Consider the following 18,193-nt stretch of genomic DNA (forward strand, 5'->3'; position numbering starts at 1 on the left):
ACGGCACTACAAACAGCGAAGTCCTTGCAAACGCCGGTATGGACAGTATAGAGGGACTTCTTATGATCCAACAGTTGCACTGGGTAGGGCACGTATCCCGTATGGCAGACGAATGTATGCCAAAAGCACTCCTTTTCGGTGAGCTAAAAAGTGGTTGACGTAACAGACATGCCCCACAGAAATGCTTTAAAGACCAGCTTAGGTGGCAACTTTCCATGGCTGAAATAGAAGAGAGCACCTGGTTGCATGTGGCCTCAGAACGAGACAACTGGAGGTGACTCACTAAGGCCGCGGGATACACATTTGAGACCAAAAGAAAGTCCGCTGCTGAGGACAAACGCAGATGGCAAAAGGAAAATCTAAATCGACCACCTGCGGACAATGTTTATGCTTGCTCTGGATGTGGCAAAATATGCAGGTCACAGCTGGGGCTGCGCAGCCATGGGAAATACTGCATCGTTCACTAATCTTTGGACTCGAAGACAAGCCTTATTATTATTTCAAAATATATCTTGTATAATAGGTGAAGCTTCTACTACATGAAAAGAATTTTGTTTCTTTTGAAACCAAAATGTTAACTTTTTTTTTCATTCCAATTTCAAACAACAGTAGTCATATGATGAAATACAAACTGTAATTGTAACAATTAGTTTGGATCAGTCATGTCATTAAATTTGTAATAGACCTAGATTAACAACAACAATTATAATATTTGTGTTTTTCAGTTTACATGAAGAGGTCATGGCACAGAGAGCATTAGACAGACGACTGACAGAGGAACTACTGAGATTTAAAGGAACCATCTCATATCTTACCAGGTTAAATTGTCTTATCTTAACTTGAATACAGACTTCTTTCCATCCATATTTTAAGTACTGGTACTGGTATTTGTAGAATAGTATAATGACTTTCTAAATTATTTTTTTTTAAATCACAAAAGTGAATTGACTGATGTCAAAGAACATGATCTGAAAGTAACCAAAGAAGCTCTCAAGGCACAAGAGGATGTAAGTGGTCAATTATTTTTTTTACTTTTTAAATTCATTTTTGTAATCCAAATCATTGGCTTGTTGACTCTTTCACCACTTAGATTCAAAGTTTTGTAAGAGTTACATCATAGCCACTGTTACTAAGTAAAATAATTTTTAAAAAAGTTTTTTTTTCTTTATAAAACATCAGCAGTTAAACATTATACATTCTTTTCTTTCAACACTTAGATACATCATTTCTGACATCATAAAACAATGACTTCCTAATCCTTTCTCAAACAATACTGCTTGTTGTGATCGTCAGATTCTATGACTACTTTTTAAGATAAATCTTCAAATATTTCTTTGTAAAAACAAAGTTTGGTCTGATTTGGTCCTTTGAATTTATTTTTAAATTAAAAATTTTATTGTTGCTGTTTATTCTCAGTTGTGTAATGCCTTGATGGACTCACAGAAAAATGCCAACCTTTTGTCTGAGTATCACGAACTGTATGAACTTCAGCGCCAGAGGCTTGAAAATCAAGTCTTTGCATTGACAGAGGAAAAAGAAATCTGGAGCACAGCAGCCTACTCTTTAGCTCTAAAGGTAAAATTGCTAGACTTTGATATACCAATTCGACATTCTTCAGATGTGCCCTACAGGAGAAATTATTTTAAAATATATTGAATTAATCCCCCTGAATATTTTCTAATGTTTGGAAATTACTGATGTGACACAAAATAGTATGAGTGTAACTGCAAATGCTTTTCATTTTACTATTTACACTTTAAATTTTGAAGAGTTTGAGAGTATTCTTTGAGTGTAACTGCAAATGCTTTTCATTTTACTATTTACACTTTAAAATTTTGAAGAGTTTGAGAGTATTCTTTGATGCTCTCTTATGTTGTTTTCCTTTTATAAACCAAAGTCTGAAATAATTTGAGAAACAAGAAAAACACAAAAAAAATACTTTAAAAAAAAAAAAAAAAAAAAAAAAAAAAAAAAAGCTTAGACAAAGTATAATTTTATCAATTAGTTTGGATCAGTCATGTAATTAAATTTGTAATAAATCTAGACCAAAAACAATAAATCTGTGTCATTAAACCAATTGTTTTTGTTCAGCGCTATTTCATGCTTTTAGCTTTCTTAATATGCTAGGATCCTATCACCTATCTGGACCAGTTGGGGAAAATGGAGAGGAGGGGGGGGGGAGAAAGAAAGGGATGTCTGATTGTATTTTACCATAATTGATTTTTAAAAGTATTTACAAAAAAAAATTTTAAAAAGGTGTACGACCTGAATTTTAACTCTTGGCCCACTCCTCCTCATGCTGATGATCTAACTACTCTGCTAGTGAGGAACTTATGACTAGAGAAGATTGTATAGTTATATATTGTTTATTTCAATTTAGAGCAGTGACCTATAAAGGGGACTAATTTAGCTTATATCACCACTTCATTCAAGTACAATTTCTTTCCCTTGTTTGAGATACCAAACAAAATAATTAATTACTTATAGTTAATAAACTAGTTGGTTAATTTTAAAAATTAATTATTGTGTTGTCAGATAAAAGAAAAAAATATATAATTGTGCAAATTTTCAGCTTGGGTGTGGGAGAAATAACGTGTACAAATGTTTTACCACACAAACAGACAGACAGAGGGAGTTGATAGAAGCTTTGTAAAAAAAATGTCTTTTGACTACTTCTTGCCACATAGTACTCTTTAAATGGAGCAATAAGTAGAGAAGCTTTATTGGGTTTTTTTTTGTTTTTTTATTAGTTGCAGATATTTCTTCAAACGAGAAGATAATTATTCTTATATTGTAGTAGTCTACTTAATGTACATTTTTTTATGACATATTTATTGTGTAACATGTCTTTTTATATGTTAGTGTGTGAGGTTTATACAAAGAAATTATTTCAGAAGTTTGTTTAACCTAACATCTAAAAATTCATCTGGTTTTGGATTTGAAACTTCGTTGACATTTTTTTCTCAGGTTACAGAAGAAAATCAGCTCAACACTGCAAAGCGTTTACATTTGTCCGAAAAAGGCTGGGTCAAACTAGCCAATCATTTTACTATTCTTTTGACAGTCAAGGACACTGATCAACTTACACAAATACAGGTTGGTTAAAAATGTGTTTGACTTACTAAGTGAATTTCTATGCGTTCCTAAGAGGTATTGTACCGCACCATGCTTTTTTGATTTAGGGAAGATGTTTTTGTACTTTGCTATAGATGCATTTTCCTTGATGTACATATTGGTCTACAATCTGTTTCTATTTGATTCTGGGCTTCAGAGCCATTCATCAAAGTTCTGAACATTTATATTGTTTATTCTATCTTGTTTAATTAACTGCTTAATAAAAGTTTTCAGAATTGAGGAGGTCATTGAGCAAATATGTATCAGTTTCTATTTAATCAAGGCTTTAATGGAAATTTCTTGTTAAAGATTTTTAGTGGCAATCATGTTTGTTTAAAACTACTCAACTCATTATCTTAATTTGCTAATGACAATTTTTTTGTTAATACTTTGGCAAAGAATTATTTCTATCTAATAACTGAAAATTCAAAATACATTTGTATTTCTATTACTATTTTTCTAAGCCACTAATTCACTATTACACTTAAACATTTTTGTTTCTCTAGGGCCATGTTGAAGCTTGGAGAGATGAAATTGAAGATTTTAATTTGGCTCTGAAGGAACGTGAGGATGAACTCCGAGAGAATCTCAAACTTCTCAAAGCTGCTGTTCAAAGTTACTGGATCAATTTTCAAACTAAATTTGTGTAAATCTTTTCATTTGTTATACAATTTAAAAAAAAAAATGTTTTTGGATGTTTAAGTGATAAAAAAAATATTTCCTAGTATGTATAATTAGACATCTATCTTATCTTATCTTATAAAATACAGAAGTTACTTTAAAAAAAATATGATTTCATCTTATGCATGTTCCTAGGTCAATCTAGTTATGCTTGTTAACCAATGACTAAAATTATTTTATTTCTAATTTGATTAATTCTATTTTATAGTCTAGAACAAAATTTAGTAGGATTCAGATTTTTTGGTTACCAAGTTTATATCAAATAATTAAAAATAAATGAAATAATTTTTTAACCTTTTGGTTTAATGAAATCTATTGTTTAGTGACCTTGACAATGGTGTTGTAAAAAAGCCAAGTGATGAATTTGTCAAGTCTTTGATTGGAGCTCTTCATGGATGGGAGGAGGTAATCTACTGATTTTATTAAACTTTTTTCAATATTATTGTAATATTTTTCATGTTTAGCTAAAAATTTGTAATCTTGATCTTGCAATAGTTCAATGGCTATCTGTATTAAATAAAAATGGTTAGGACAGGACATGTTCTTTGAGTGCAGCTACACAAATGTTTTAAATTAGGCTGTCCTATGGGATGTTTGGGTTTGGATATAATAATCTTCAATTCTGAAGTAGCATTAAAATCATGTAAAACAAAACAGAACAAAATAAACCCAAAAATGTCATGGACAAACAATGCACACTTAAGACTTGCAGCTAAATTGCATCGGCTGGAATGATTTCATTGGACAAAGAACTTTAAGCAATGCTGATTAAAATTTGTATAACTAAAGATGAGTTGAAAAAAAAAAACAACAACCTACATTTCATTCATTTGTTTTTCTTTTGTTTTAAAAGGGCAACTTAATTTTTCATGTTTTATTTTGTATTCCCTCTACCCAAAAACATTATCAGGCCATTGCCAATGAGACTGCTCATTTTGAGGGAGACAACCTTCTCAACAAGCAGGATCAGTTGTCTCATATCAGACATGAAGTGGAAGGCTGGACTGACTGTGCTCTCAGGGTATTTCGTTGGCACCGCGGCATAGACAGAAAGACTCATCAGCATCAAGAAAGCATGCAGATCTTAAATGAGGTCAGACGCTAGTTTTATTAGATAGAAACTGGTGGTTGGTCTAAATAATGGATAAGGCAAACTTATAAAGTTGAGTAAAAAATGATATGGCTATCATTCATTTTTAACTATACTGCATACATTTTTATCAAAAGAATCCAGTGTTTGCATCCTATTAAATATAAAAGTAATACATTAAAAATAGAACAATAAAATAAAAGCCACACAAAGTGAGAAAAAAGACCCTTGATACTAGAAATGAAAGTTTTATTCTCATATAAGATGTTTCTCTAAATACTTTCTAATTTACTGATATGAAATATAATTTTCTAATGTACTGGTATGTAGTGTAATTAACTCCCATTTATAATCATATTGCATGGTTATATTAGAATCAGTTGTCTGACACTATTGTTATAGTAAATCATCTCCTGATTAATCTTTTAAACTTTGATTAAACATTACTTATTATTGACATATCTTGAATATGGATTTTTTTTTTCTGTTCATCTTTTAGGAAGTGGATCAGTTGCTGGCACAGTTTCAACATAGAATAACTGGGGAGAATGGTAACTGTGCATTGTCTTTGAAATATTAAATATTAAGTTTGATTCTATACTGAAAAATCTTTAGCAATGATACTATAGCCTAAACCATCTCCCTTAGGCTGCCAACTATAATTGGTGCTTGACAAGCAGAAGAGATTAGATGTACTGTCTACTTAACACTGATCTTAACTGTAGGCTAGAAAAATATGTTTACTTAACATGTGCCCCATTGATCACAAGGTCCAGAATTGAAATAAGCTTTTTATAAATTTAATATTAGAAAGTAGGAAAGTATATGTGAATGACTTTTACATATTTTAATGTTTCTGAAATATGCAGGTGTGGCAGCTTTGATCATATCAGAAAGTAGGAAAGTATATGTGAATGACTTTTACATATTTTAATGTTTCTGAAATATGCAGGTGTGGCAGCTTTGATCATATTAGAAAGTAGGAAAGTATATGTGAATGACTTTTACATATTTTAATGTTTCTGAAATATGCAGGTGTGGCAGCTTTGATCATTCAGGTGCAGAGTTCAATGGATGCCTGGACCACCAAACTCTTCTCATATAGCCATGGCGTCTTGGTGCTACAAGATTCTGATTGGGCCAATTTGTACCAAACGATGGAGGACTGGGTGGTCCAGCTGACGCAAGCTGTAGATTATGTTGGCACAACACAGAAGGAAGAAGAGAGACAAGAAGAAAAGCCTCACAAAAGGTGAGAATATGCCATGCAATAGCAGAACATGTAAAACTCATTTTAGTGATTTCTCAAAGAGTTTTTACAAAGCTTATATCAACTCTGTCTGTCTGCCTAAATGTCTTGTACAATTCTTGTATAACATAATTTCTCCCACACCCATTCTTGGATCAAGTTGAAACTTAACACAATAATTTGTTGTACCTAACAAAACATGAATCAATAAAAAAATTAACCAATTAGGTAATTAACTATTGGTAATTAATTATTTTCTTTGGTATCAAAAAATGGAAATAAATGCTACTAATTGAGAGATTTGGCTGTATATATATTCCCTTATTACATTTTGTACAATACATGAATCAACTAAAAAAATATTATTATTATTATTATTATAAAAGAGTGAATAAAGTTGAAACTGGAGAGGCAAAGCAAAGTATTTTATCCTTAAGGGATTCTAAAATTTACAGAACATATTATTTGCGTGTAAGTCAGAATTATAACTATCCAGGCTATTTCATTGGATCAAAACAACTAAAGGTATTGGTTAAACATATAAACTTTAGAGAACTATATCTTTTCAACCAGCTTCAATAACATCATTATACCAATTTTTTTTTCCATGGTGAAGTCCAGGCATCAGCAAGTAGATAAAGAAAATGGTTATGAGTCCCAGAAAGTAAAAATGTCTCAGGCGTAAATCTTTGTGGATGGATAGTTGTAAAGACAATCAATATTTGATATCACTACTAAATATTCACACTTAACAAAAGTGATATCACTACTAAATATTCACACTTAACAAAAGTGATATCATAAGTCCATTTGAGTAACACTACAGAATTGGAAATAGGAAAGTTTTTTTAATGTACATTATGTGCCCTGCAGAAGCCCTAAAAAAGTGCACTCAATGCATATAATGACCATCTATTCTTTTTGTTAAATAAGGTGTTTTATATAGGTATATTTGCATCTAACTGCAATGATCGTTTGACTACTATACATATCTAACATTTTTTATTTTCTTGCAATGATCACTTCACTATTATACATATCTCGCACTGTTGATTTTATTTTACAATGATTACTTGACTATTATACATATCTCACACTTTTAATTTCTTACAATGATCACTTGACTATATATATATCTTACTCTTTTGATTTTCTTGCAATGATCACTTGACTATTATACATATTTCACACTTTTGATTTTCTTACAGTGATCACTTGACTATATATGTATCTCACTCTTTTGATTTTCAGCTTCAAAAAACCAAAAGGATTTAAAATTGTGTAATTTTCTTTTTGTTAGTTAGTTATTGATTTCATTCCTTCCATGACAAATTAACCATAGCATGAGATTTTTTTTGTGTTCTAATAAAAGTGGATTGGATGTTTTGACCATATTTTAAATACTTTTTTTTTTAATCTTTAATCCATTTCAATCTTCAGTTTCTTAAATTGTCTTGTTTTTAACAAAAATTTCAATTCAAAATAATTCAAAATAATTCTTTTAATTCTGTTAATTCTTTTAATTCTGTTAACAAAACATTCCTCCGCTTTCATTTCTTCTTGAGGTGCATCCAGGTTTTCAAACTCTAATTCTCAATGTGTTAATGATTTAATTTCTTTTTTTTTTTTACTCAATACATCAAAAAAAATAGTTTTAATTGATTTCCTTTTTTTTTTCCCTCTTCTTATTTTTTCCTGTTGATTGCATGAATGTTTGTCTCGTATATTTTGTTTTGATCATATGTTATAAACAAAAGATCTAGTTAGATCTTAGTTTGAGCTAACTTTTAGGTTACATGTTTTTTTTGTTCGTTTTTTTTTCTCAATGTCTGATGTTAGATCACTAATGGAGTATGCAATTTGTATGTGCTATTTTCCATCTCTGTTGTTTTGTGTCATCCTGGTCCTGTTATAAAGGAAACTCTTCTAAATATAATTTTACATTTAGTATTTCACAAAATTAGCAAGTATCATACCTTTTAAGACTTTTTGCATTATCAAAAATTAATCCACAAAAAAAAAAATTAAAAAGTTAACAAATGTGTCTGCCTTAGCAATAATAGATCATTCCATAAGCATTTGATACAGAATGTGTTGGGGATTAAGTTTGAATTGAGTATTCTTTCTCCAAATATTCTTAAAGTTTTCCTGCTGTGAACATTGCCTACTCAATGTCACCTGACATACCCCCTACTCTTAAAGAAACAAGCAAGTTGTGTGTGTTGAAAACCACATTTTAACTCTTTCTCTCCGTATATATTGTACCTCGTTTCAAAGGATTTCTTCATGTTGATCATTACTATTTCACTACCCTGTTATGATTAAGCTTCAATAGCTTTGACGTTTGTTATTAGATAATGTTTTATTTGGTATAGAATTAAAGGGGATTTGATGCTCTTTTTATAGAAAACAAAATAAAGTTTATAAAATTAAACATTAATTTAATTTAATGAGGTCAAATTAACAATGGTATTGTCAATTAGGTGAGAAAGAGTTAAGTTACATTCACAAAAAGACATTTAATTTATCACATTTTAGAAGAAATAGTTTCCTCACAATCAATTTAGAGATTAATAATTTTTAGCATTAGTATCATGACACTCAATGCTTGCATGTCTTCTAAAAGTATTAAACAACTGTCTTTCAATGACCTAGTAGTCTTTGATTCAGGCTCTATAAACCAACTTGCATCAAGGCTGCTATAGCACAGTTACTAAAGATTGGTCAACAAAGGATGTCTTTTAAAATACTGTTGTCATAACATAGCCTCATAACCCTCAGCTTACCACAAGTAGCCTCATAACCCTCAGCTTACCACAAGTATTTTAATTTTTAGTTACATATAGGGCCTACAACAAAAGATTAAAAAAAAGCACTGAACTATTTATTCTTATTATACTATAGTAAGTAATAATTGTTCCTTCAAAAAAGAATGAGATTGTGGTTATTATGAGCTTTACCATTAATAATTTTATTTTTTAAATAATTTTTTTCAGCCTTGACCTTCATGATGTGATGAGGAAAACACAAAAGTGGGCAACTACTGCAAGTAATTCCATCGATAGTGAAGATGCCAAAATGGTGGATCAGGTAGAATTTTTTAATATGTATCTATATATCATACATAAACATACTTGATTTTAAATACTATAGTGCACAATTTCAAAAGACCAATAGCTGTTGCACCTAAGAAACCATCTATTTTATATAAAAATGTTATTTACATTCATTTGATGAATACCAAACTGTAATGATCATAGGTATATCACTATATAACTATATAGAACTTTAAAACCTTGTTTTTAGAATGGTATTTGCATTTGAAGAACATGGAGCTTATTGAGATAAAAAAAAAAGAGTTTGGTTTCTGAAGACCAAAATTTGTCATTAAAGTCTTTAACATATTGTACATTTTTTTTTTACATGTTTCGGGGTTTGGATGTTCCTACAGAATTAAAAATAATTTACTTCCTAGTCCAAACCTCCCGCATAATGACTGGGAATGGGAGTTGGCAGGGTATGAATCTGGGACCATCAATAAGCCTGAATGACAGTCCAGCATGCATACCGCATGACCAGGCAGCCATCCTGAGAGAATGTGATTCAAGCGTGGTCGAGAGGCCAAGTGCGCTTGAACTTGGCTTGGCTTGGCTACCTAGAAGGGGGCTCGAGGTTCGACACCCGACTCGGGCAGAGTTGTGTTTACTGAGCGCCTAAAGGCAGCACGGAAAACCAACTCTGAGCATGCTATAAGCATGAAAGTAGCACTATATAAAAGCTATAATAATAATAATTTTAATAATTGATGAACTTCTTAATGGTCCAATGACCACTGGTTTGTAGTTATAATTTGCCCTTGTGAGACATGACTCACTATCAAAAGTCATTCTTCAAGGTACTTTGAAGGGAGTACAAAGAAAGGGTCTTCAAAGAAAAGCTGGCTGGATAACTTAAAAGAATGGACCAGCCTCTTTCTTGATATCCTGCTAAAAACAACTGCTGACTGGGAAAAGTGGAGGGAATAGTTTAGGCAAACTGACACAGCGCCCCTGCAACAAAAGTCAAGAGACAGATGCGATGAGATTTTGTCATTGTATTATCCAACACTCATTGGATGTACTGTGCTATTGCAATTACACCTTTTTTTATACATGTGGGGAAGAAATACTTTGTTTATTGCATAATTCAAATTCTTACATCTTACTTGTGCTATATTCATAAAGTGAATCACTTTTGTATAATATTCCTCTGCCTTATTCCCCCTCCACCCATAAATAGCTTTAGAACAATTAGGTTTTAGATCAAATAAGTTGTAGAATTTCTATTTATTTAGCTTAGTTTGTTTATATACTAGGTAATTCTGCTAAATTATCATGTCTACTTTGACTTGGCTATTTAAGTTAAAATTGTTTTGTCAAACTTTGTTGCCAGGTTTCTTCCCTTCATTCTGAGATAGTCAAATGGATGGTGCAAGTTTTGTTACGTCTGGCCCCAGACAAGGAAGGCAACTCTAAGGAATCAAATGAGATGGCACTGATGGGAAGTGCACCTATGCCCAAACTGATCGAGGTGGCCAAAAAAATATTTGAATCTCTAGAAAGATTCTCCAATAATTTGACTTTGTAAGATTTTTTTTAAAGCTGGTCTTTTATAAAGGTCTTATTTTTTGTTTGTTTTACATGTTTTAGATGCTTCTTCAAAATTGAAGATTATTACATCCTAGCCCAAACTTCCACAGGAAGGAAGAGGATGGTGGTGGGCTAAATTCAAACCTGAGACTATCAAGAGGACAGTCCAGAGCACATGCCACATAATCAGACAGTCATTCTATTGGTGAATTGGATGATGTGAAAGTAGTTAGTCATCAAATATATTGGTGCTAATAATGATTTTATAATAATAATAATAATAATAATAATAATCTTTATTATCCGTAAGGAAATTTGTGCATTACACCAAACAAAAAACATTATAACTATTGCACTGCTCACCCTTCACTTATATCACCTGATTTTTATTCCCTAAGACTAAGACTATGGCTGCTTTATTGATCCTTATGGAAATGTGTTGTGATTACAAGGACTCTTTCCTCATATAAAGATAACACAACAGAAACATTCACATAAATACAACACACACAACATGAAGAGTTCATTCAGTGACTGCACACAGTGACAAACAAAAATAGAAGCAAATGTTTAGATAGGAACCTTACAAAAGCAATTCAAAAACTGAGATTGTTAGGCAGCTGTTTTCTCTTTCATTGAGCCATTATAGTGCATTAACTTCCATTGATGGCCTTATAAATGGACAGTTTTTGTGGTCTACAGGGGATTCTTTAAAGTGACATTCTATTTTAAACCTTTTAGATGCTGTCATAGTATTGTTATGGAAAACACACAGAAGAGAAAAGAGTTGAAAGAAGACAATGCAGATCATGAGCTCAAAGATCTTCAAAGATTAAAGGTAGACAATCCATATCTAAAAGTAAATTTTTGGTAATTAAAACAATCAATTACTTTATAAGATATGGAAATGAAGCAGTGTAAAATGCGAATTTAATTTTTTATGTTCACAATTTAAATTAAGTTTTGTGGGGGCTTTGTTTAGAGCATTTTTTGTGTTTGTAAACAATGTGTAAGTTTGTCAAATATTGTTTCTTTCTTTAACCTGGTATTGTGCCATGTAGGAAAGTTTTTGGTAAGGCTCTTCTTGTTACATTCCCAAAGACTTTCCAAATTTCCATTGACTGAGATAACTTAAAAAATGATATCTTCAACAAACATTTTTTTTTCATTTATCTCACTAGACTGAATGTGATGATTGGATACACACTGCTCAGATGTTGTTGTCAGAACTGACAGGAGAGCCGATTGGAGTTATGTTCCCTGTTCGTGACCCTGGAACATTTATGACTGAACCAGCTGAACAGCAAACTGACCAGTCAGCTGACCAACCAGCTGATCAAGAACTCAAAGTAGTCTCAGAAGTGAAAGACAAAGATTCTGAAATGCCAACTTTAGATACAGAAAAATCTGATCTTTCGTTAAGAGAAAATGTTAGTATGTTTTTATTTTTTTGTATGCACAATAAGATGTGTCATATAAATATGTAATAATCATGTAAATATGTAAATAAACTCTATAACCAATGTGTTGATCACTCAAATCATTTAATCAAGAGATAATTGATAAACTGTAGAAGCTTATGATTAATATTTTATGATTATTGTCACTGTCTCAAATGTAGCCATTCAATGTATCTACTGGTTACAGACTAATCTGCCAGAACATTCAGTGGAAAAAGTACCTTCAGGAATTGAGCTTTTTGTTGAACAAGATACTGCATTGAAACCTGTTGAGGAGTCACTAGAAATGCAGGTAGGTTCCTTGTTTGTATTTAGTAGGCATCCATGAGATATTCTTTGGTAGGACAAAGAGAAAAAACTTAAAGCTAAAATTGAATCCTTTTTTGTTCTATGTTTCTTTATGTTTTGAATGTTCCTTCATATTCTGAAGATAATTGCATCCTAGTCCAAACTTTCCACAAGACGATGGGAGATGGCAGAAGGTTAGGGTTCAAAACTGGGACCTTTGAGAGCATAAGAACGTTTTCCAGAGTGCATACCACATAACAAGGCATCCATACAGTTAGCTGGAAAAGACTGATAATTGCATTTCCAAAATAATACTATATTCAGAAATGTTCAAAGAAAGAGACATGTATGCTGGAAGGGATTGAAAGATTGAATGACATTTAGGAATTAAAGAATTTGTTGATACAAATCTGTGAAAGACCAGTTTAAGACTGATCCACTTGACTTGGAACTATATCCAATGGAGTTTCTGCATTTGAATTTAATAGGCTGCCAAAACCAATGCAGAGAGGCAAAGTGGTTATAGAGCAACAGTAAGTTAAGATGACTAGGTTCTATAGTTCGTCCATCGTGGTTCGATGATAACCACTTTGTCATCCAGGGGGCTGAGGGCTTTGCTCTGGGGTTCTATGTCTCCTCATGTGGCTGGTGAGACCTATGTGAGCCCGGAATGTTCGGCTGCACACTGGGCAGGTTATTCCAGCTGGAGCTAGTGTTGTGGGCCTTGCTTTTCTTCTCTGGCGTTTTTCTCTTTTCCTCAGCAACCTGTGTGCCAGTTTTCACAGCGCAACGCCATGATGCTCTGACATGTGCCTCTGTCTCCCAGGTGGCTGGGTCTATGCTGAACGTCTTCAGAGAAGCTTTGAGGGTGTCCCTGAAGCGCTTTCTTTGACCACCTTGCAAGCACTTTCCTTCGCTTAGTTGGCCATACAAGCGTTGTTTATGGATGCAGTGGTTTTCCATTCTGCAGACGTGACCTGCCCATCACACTGGGACTGCATCAGGATTGTATGGATGCTTTGCAGACCCGCTCTTTGAAGGACTTCAGTATCTGGTATTTTGTCTTGCCATTTGACATTCAGTATTTTTCTTAGACATGTCATGTGGAAGTGATTCAGTTTCTTTGCTGTACACTGTCCACGTTTCTGAGGCATAGAGCAATATAGGGAGGATGACGGCTCGATAGATCCCTAGCTTTGTATTTGTGGTGATACCACGTCTGTTCCAGACATTTTTAGTCAGTCTGCCATAGGATGCACTGGCTTTGGCGATACGCAGGTCGATTTCATTATCGATCTTTCCGTTTCTGGAGAGTGTGCTGCTAAGATATGTGAATCTGTCCACTGCGTTTATATCATGTCATTTATTTGGATGCTTGGATCCGAGTAGGCTTTCCCAGGAGCAGGTAAATATAAGACTTCAGTCTTATTTGTGTTAATGGTAAGGCCAAAGTCTGAGCATGCTCTTGAGAAGTCACTGACAATGCTCTGCAGATCATTTTCAGAGCAGGCATTTAGGGCACAGTCGTCAGCAAATAGCAAGTCCCTGATTACTGCTGATTTTTTTTTTTGATTTCGCAACAGCAATGGATTATTACTACTCCAGACCTGTGCTAGATTAATAGATACCTAAAAGTACACACCTCAATATAAAAAATTGACTTTTCTAATACTTTCAAAAATGAAATCATATATCTATTAGTCTTTGAATGAGGAGCCTTCTATGTACAAACGTATGCAATCAATAAATGTATACTATATATCAAGGATGAGGGATAGCTTAATTAGATATCCACAGACACCTGGTAATGACTGAAGTTTGAGTACCAATTGTAATTTATTTTTGTAGTCCAACTGTAGGACTTAAGTATCATCGGCATCATAAATCCTAGATATCATCTGCATCATACAATCTTAGATATCATCTGCATCATACAATCTTAGATATCATCTGCATCATACAATCTTAGATATCATCTGCATCATACACTCTTAGATATCATCTGCATCATACAATCTTAGATATCATCTGCATCATACAATCCTAGATATCATCTGCATCATACAATCTTAGATATCATCTGCATCATACAATCTTAGATATCATCTGCATCATACAATCTTAGATATCATCTGCATCATACAATCCTAGATATCATCTGCATCATACAATCTTAGATATCATCTGCATCATACAATCCTAGATATCATCTGCATCATACAATCCTTGATATCTGCATCATACAATCCTAGATATCATCTGCATTATACAGTCCTAGATATCACTATGAAATGTCGCAAATACTGATTCTAATTTTCTTATTCCTTTTTGTTCCTAAATAAGAGTCTATGACTTTGTGAGCAATCCTGTCTGGTCAACATACATTGCATGTAAATGTATAGCTACATTTCTTGGAACTTTTGTATAATATTACAGGGAATAATACATCTCATGTTTTATTTGGAATAGTTTTTGTATGGTTAGGCAATATTAGTATTAGTCCATAGTCGTACTATAACTGAAGGCGGAACTGACAGGAGAGCATATTATACATATATTAATGGTATATCTCTACAGCAATCTCCACCTTCAAAAACACCTCCAGACCAGACATCTGCTAAACCAGCAACACTTGGAGAAAGAATACAAGTTCTTGGCCATGATGCTAACACACACAAGTTTACCATCATCGATGATGTTGCCCAGGTACTGATGCTGTTGGCATTAGATTAGATTATGTATCTGCTGTTGTTGTTTTTTATACAAAGCTTATATTAACTGTCTGGTAAAATTTTTGTACATGTTATTTCTCCAACACTCAATCTTGGATCAAGTTGAAATTGTGCACAATTATTTCTTGTACTTGCCAAAACAAGAATCAATTTTTTTTAAAAATTAGTTAATTAATTATTGTAATTAATTATTTTGTTTGATGTTGAATAAGGGAAAGAAATAGTACTTGACACATTTGGTGGTTGAATTAGTCCCCATATTCTTTGTGTAGAGCATTAGGTTACTGTTTGAAGTTTGAAACTATCAATAAATAGCTATAAAACCTTCTATTGTCATAAACACTTTGCTGGTTAATGTATTGGCTTGAGGAGGCTTGAGTTCAAATTCAAGTTATACAACATTTTTTTTTTTTATTTATTTAAAAAGTGATCACTGTAACCTTCAACCAACAATCTTTTTTCTCCCATCCCTTCCTAACTGGTCCAGACAAGTGATAGGATCATAGCGTATTGAAAAAAGATAAATGCTGAAAATTGTGCTAAAGAAAAACAATTGATAAAAATATTTCTAATCACATAGATACAGGATTCATAATTGTTGGTCTAGATCTATTACAAACTTATTTAAATGAATGATCCAAACTGATTGATAACAATTACTTTTCATATAAGCTTTGTATTTTTTTTTATTTTGCTTGTTTTTTTTACACTTTCTTATAGGCTTTTTTTTAAATTTAGAAATTTCCTATATTTGTAAATGATGTTATTCCAGAGCAATTAGTATACTATTTTATCATTAGACCAATTTGGCCATTCTGTAATATCTTTGAATTACATTCCTAATTACAATTACATACATAACTAGAGGATGTGTTTATGACTAATTTGATGCTAATGCTTAAAACTTTGTAACTCTTTTTTAAAACTACCGGTATCTTTCAGTCACATGGTCACTCTGATACAGTACCAAGAGTGGAAGGATCACCAGACACTAAAGGAGCCTTTGAGGCATTAGCCTCTCTGGAAAGATTACAGACTGAACTCATGTAAGATCATTTCATTGGATAGTGTAAATCATGTGACCCTTTCAAAGTTCAATTTGTTATGCATATATGTGTTTTTTTGTGATATATTATAGTGCAGTTGATTTCATAATAATAAATGATGAAACATTGATCAAATTATCATATGTAAAAGAAAGCCATGATATAAAAATAAGTCAAGTATCACAGAGTTACAGACATTCAAACAGAACTTAATGGGGATAATCTATTTCTTAACTTAAAGATAAAGAGGGATGGGGGGGGGGGGACATTTAATGTATTTAACTTTTTGGTTACTACAACCTTCTTCTTTAACTTTTGAATTAACCATTTGCTTTATTTATATATAGTATCCTAACATGGCTCACTTTAGGCATAGGCAAACTATGCAGCTGCCTAGGGCCTCTGATTGGTGAGGACCCTGCATAGGACTCATACATAATTTTTTTAGAGAAGAAATAGTGACTTGTCCTCAATGTTATTGTTGGAGGACACTAGATTTATAAATTGCATTATTTAATTTTTTTCTCTTTAAATTTTTTTTTCTATTTCATTTCTGGTGACCTAATTCACTTTGCCTAAGGCCTGCCCTGATCCTAAAATTATTATCTTTCTTATGAGTGATTGTAAAGGGGGAAGCAATTCAATAGAATAAATTTTTCTGAATGCGCTTCTGTCCTAAACAAGAGAAATAAGATTGTTGAACCAAGATCTACAAAGTTACGACTCTTTTCTGGTCTGACTTACTTTGAATAAACACTAGCACCCTCATTCCTTCTATTTATAAGATATTTATCTTGTCACTAGTGCTACAGAAGAGAGAGCTCAGAATGCAGAGCAGAGAGCATCCCAAGCTGAGGCTGATATTGTGGCACTGCAGGAGAAAGTCAGGAACTTGGAAAAGTTGCTAGGGCAACAGGAAAACAATCATGTAAACAAAATTCTTGATATTGATTAAAGGAAAGAAAAAGCATTGTCCATTTGTAAAATGTCTACTTTCTTTTTTTTTTTTTTGTGTTTTTTAGTAGAAATTAGAACAATAATAGAATTGAGTTTGAAGTACTCATGTATTGTAGTCATTTTGTTCTTATTTTATTGTTAAAAGTAAAATTAAAAATAAATAAATATTGGAATATATTTTTCTGTAATAGACATCAATGCTGGTGATAATGTTTGAAAATTTTGTAAATGTAATTTCTTAAAGAATGCTTCTGGATTTAGTGGCAGCCAAATAAATGACTGAAGTTTTTATTTATATTTTATGTACTAAAAATGAGACAGGCTGTACGTGCTGGAATGAACTTCACCAAGTGGCATAAGAAACGAAGCTGCATCAGTCAAGAGAAAGAAAAAGAAAGCTGCCCTGTCAACTAGCCCTATGACAGATACATATACATGCATGAATTATGGCAAACTCTGCCGCTCCAGAATTGGTTTGATCAGTCACTCCATATTCTGTTCTGTTTCAAGATGAAACCAAAGCCAGTGACTCACCTGGGTGCCTCCATTGTCTTCCGAGGCAGAAGGAGCCATATACTAAGAATGAAGCATACGTGGTTCTAGTGATACCATTTGTTATAGTAGGCCTAAACAGTGACCTGTGGGCAGTTATGAAGTTGCAGGTCTGTATCGGCTACTGAAAGAGGAGACAATAGAAAAGACTTGGTCGAAAGACTGGGTCATACCATAAACAGAGGTAACAGCAAAGCATCCAACAACACACCCATTCAGTCCAAGGTGAGGCGCCTGAAGAGATGAAACACTTCACCTATGTTGGTTGAATCATAGACAACAATGGAGGAGTAGATGCAGATGTCTGAAGCCACATTGGTAAAACTTCACCAGCCTTCCACCAGCTGAAGAATACCTGGGAATCAGGGGAAATAAGCACCATCACCAAGATCAGGC

The 18,193-nt window shown here is 32.9% G+C and overlaps 1 protein-coding gene across 8 annotated transcripts in view; it reads left to right on the forward strand.

Annotated features, from left to right (window-relative positions):
* LOC106067454 (axonemal dynein light chain domain-containing protein 1-like) overlaps window positions 1-18,193 on the forward strand; it is a 29,158-nt gene that overhangs the window by 8,595 nt on the left and 2,370 nt on the right. For 7 of the 8 annotated variants that reach the window (XM_056040883.1, XM_056040885.1, XM_056040884.1 and 4 more), the window contains 18 exons: window positions 726-818; window positions 941-1,007; window positions 1,417-1,575; window positions 2,968-3,096; window positions 3,621-3,760; window positions 4,119-4,200; window positions 4,706-4,888; window positions 5,385-5,436; window positions 5,921-6,137; window positions 7,386-7,415; window positions 9,131-9,224; window positions 10,566-10,756; window positions 11,504-11,600; window positions 11,944-12,192; window positions 12,410-12,514; window positions 15,088-15,216; window positions 16,185-16,288; window positions 17,093-17,216. In XM_056040883.1, the coding sequence (XP_055896858.1) occupies window positions 726-818; window positions 941-1,007; window positions 1,417-1,575; window positions 2,968-3,096; window positions 3,621-3,760; window positions 4,119-4,200; window positions 4,706-4,888; window positions 5,385-5,436; window positions 5,921-6,137; window positions 7,386-7,415; window positions 9,131-9,224; window positions 10,566-10,756; window positions 11,504-11,600; window positions 11,944-12,192; window positions 12,410-12,514; window positions 15,088-15,216; window positions 16,185-16,288; window positions 17,093-17,216 (2,245 nt within the window). The remainder of the gene's footprint in view (window positions 1-725; window positions 819-940; window positions 1,008-1,416; window positions 1,576-2,967; window positions 3,097-3,620; window positions 3,761-4,118; window positions 4,201-4,705; window positions 4,889-5,384; window positions 5,437-5,920; window positions 6,138-7,385; window positions 7,416-9,130; window positions 9,225-10,565; window positions 10,757-11,503; window positions 11,601-11,943; window positions 12,193-12,409; window positions 12,515-15,087; window positions 15,217-16,184; window positions 16,289-17,092; window positions 17,217-18,193) is intronic. The other variant, XM_056040890.1, reaches the window with a different exon arrangement.

The sequence above is a fragment of the Biomphalaria glabrata genome, chromosome 9 (assembly GCF_947242115.1).
Source record: "Biomphalaria glabrata chromosome 9, xgBioGlab47.1, whole genome shotgun sequence".
Classification (NCBI taxonomy): Eukaryota; Metazoa; Mollusca; class Gastropoda; family Planorbidae; genus Biomphalaria; species Biomphalaria glabrata.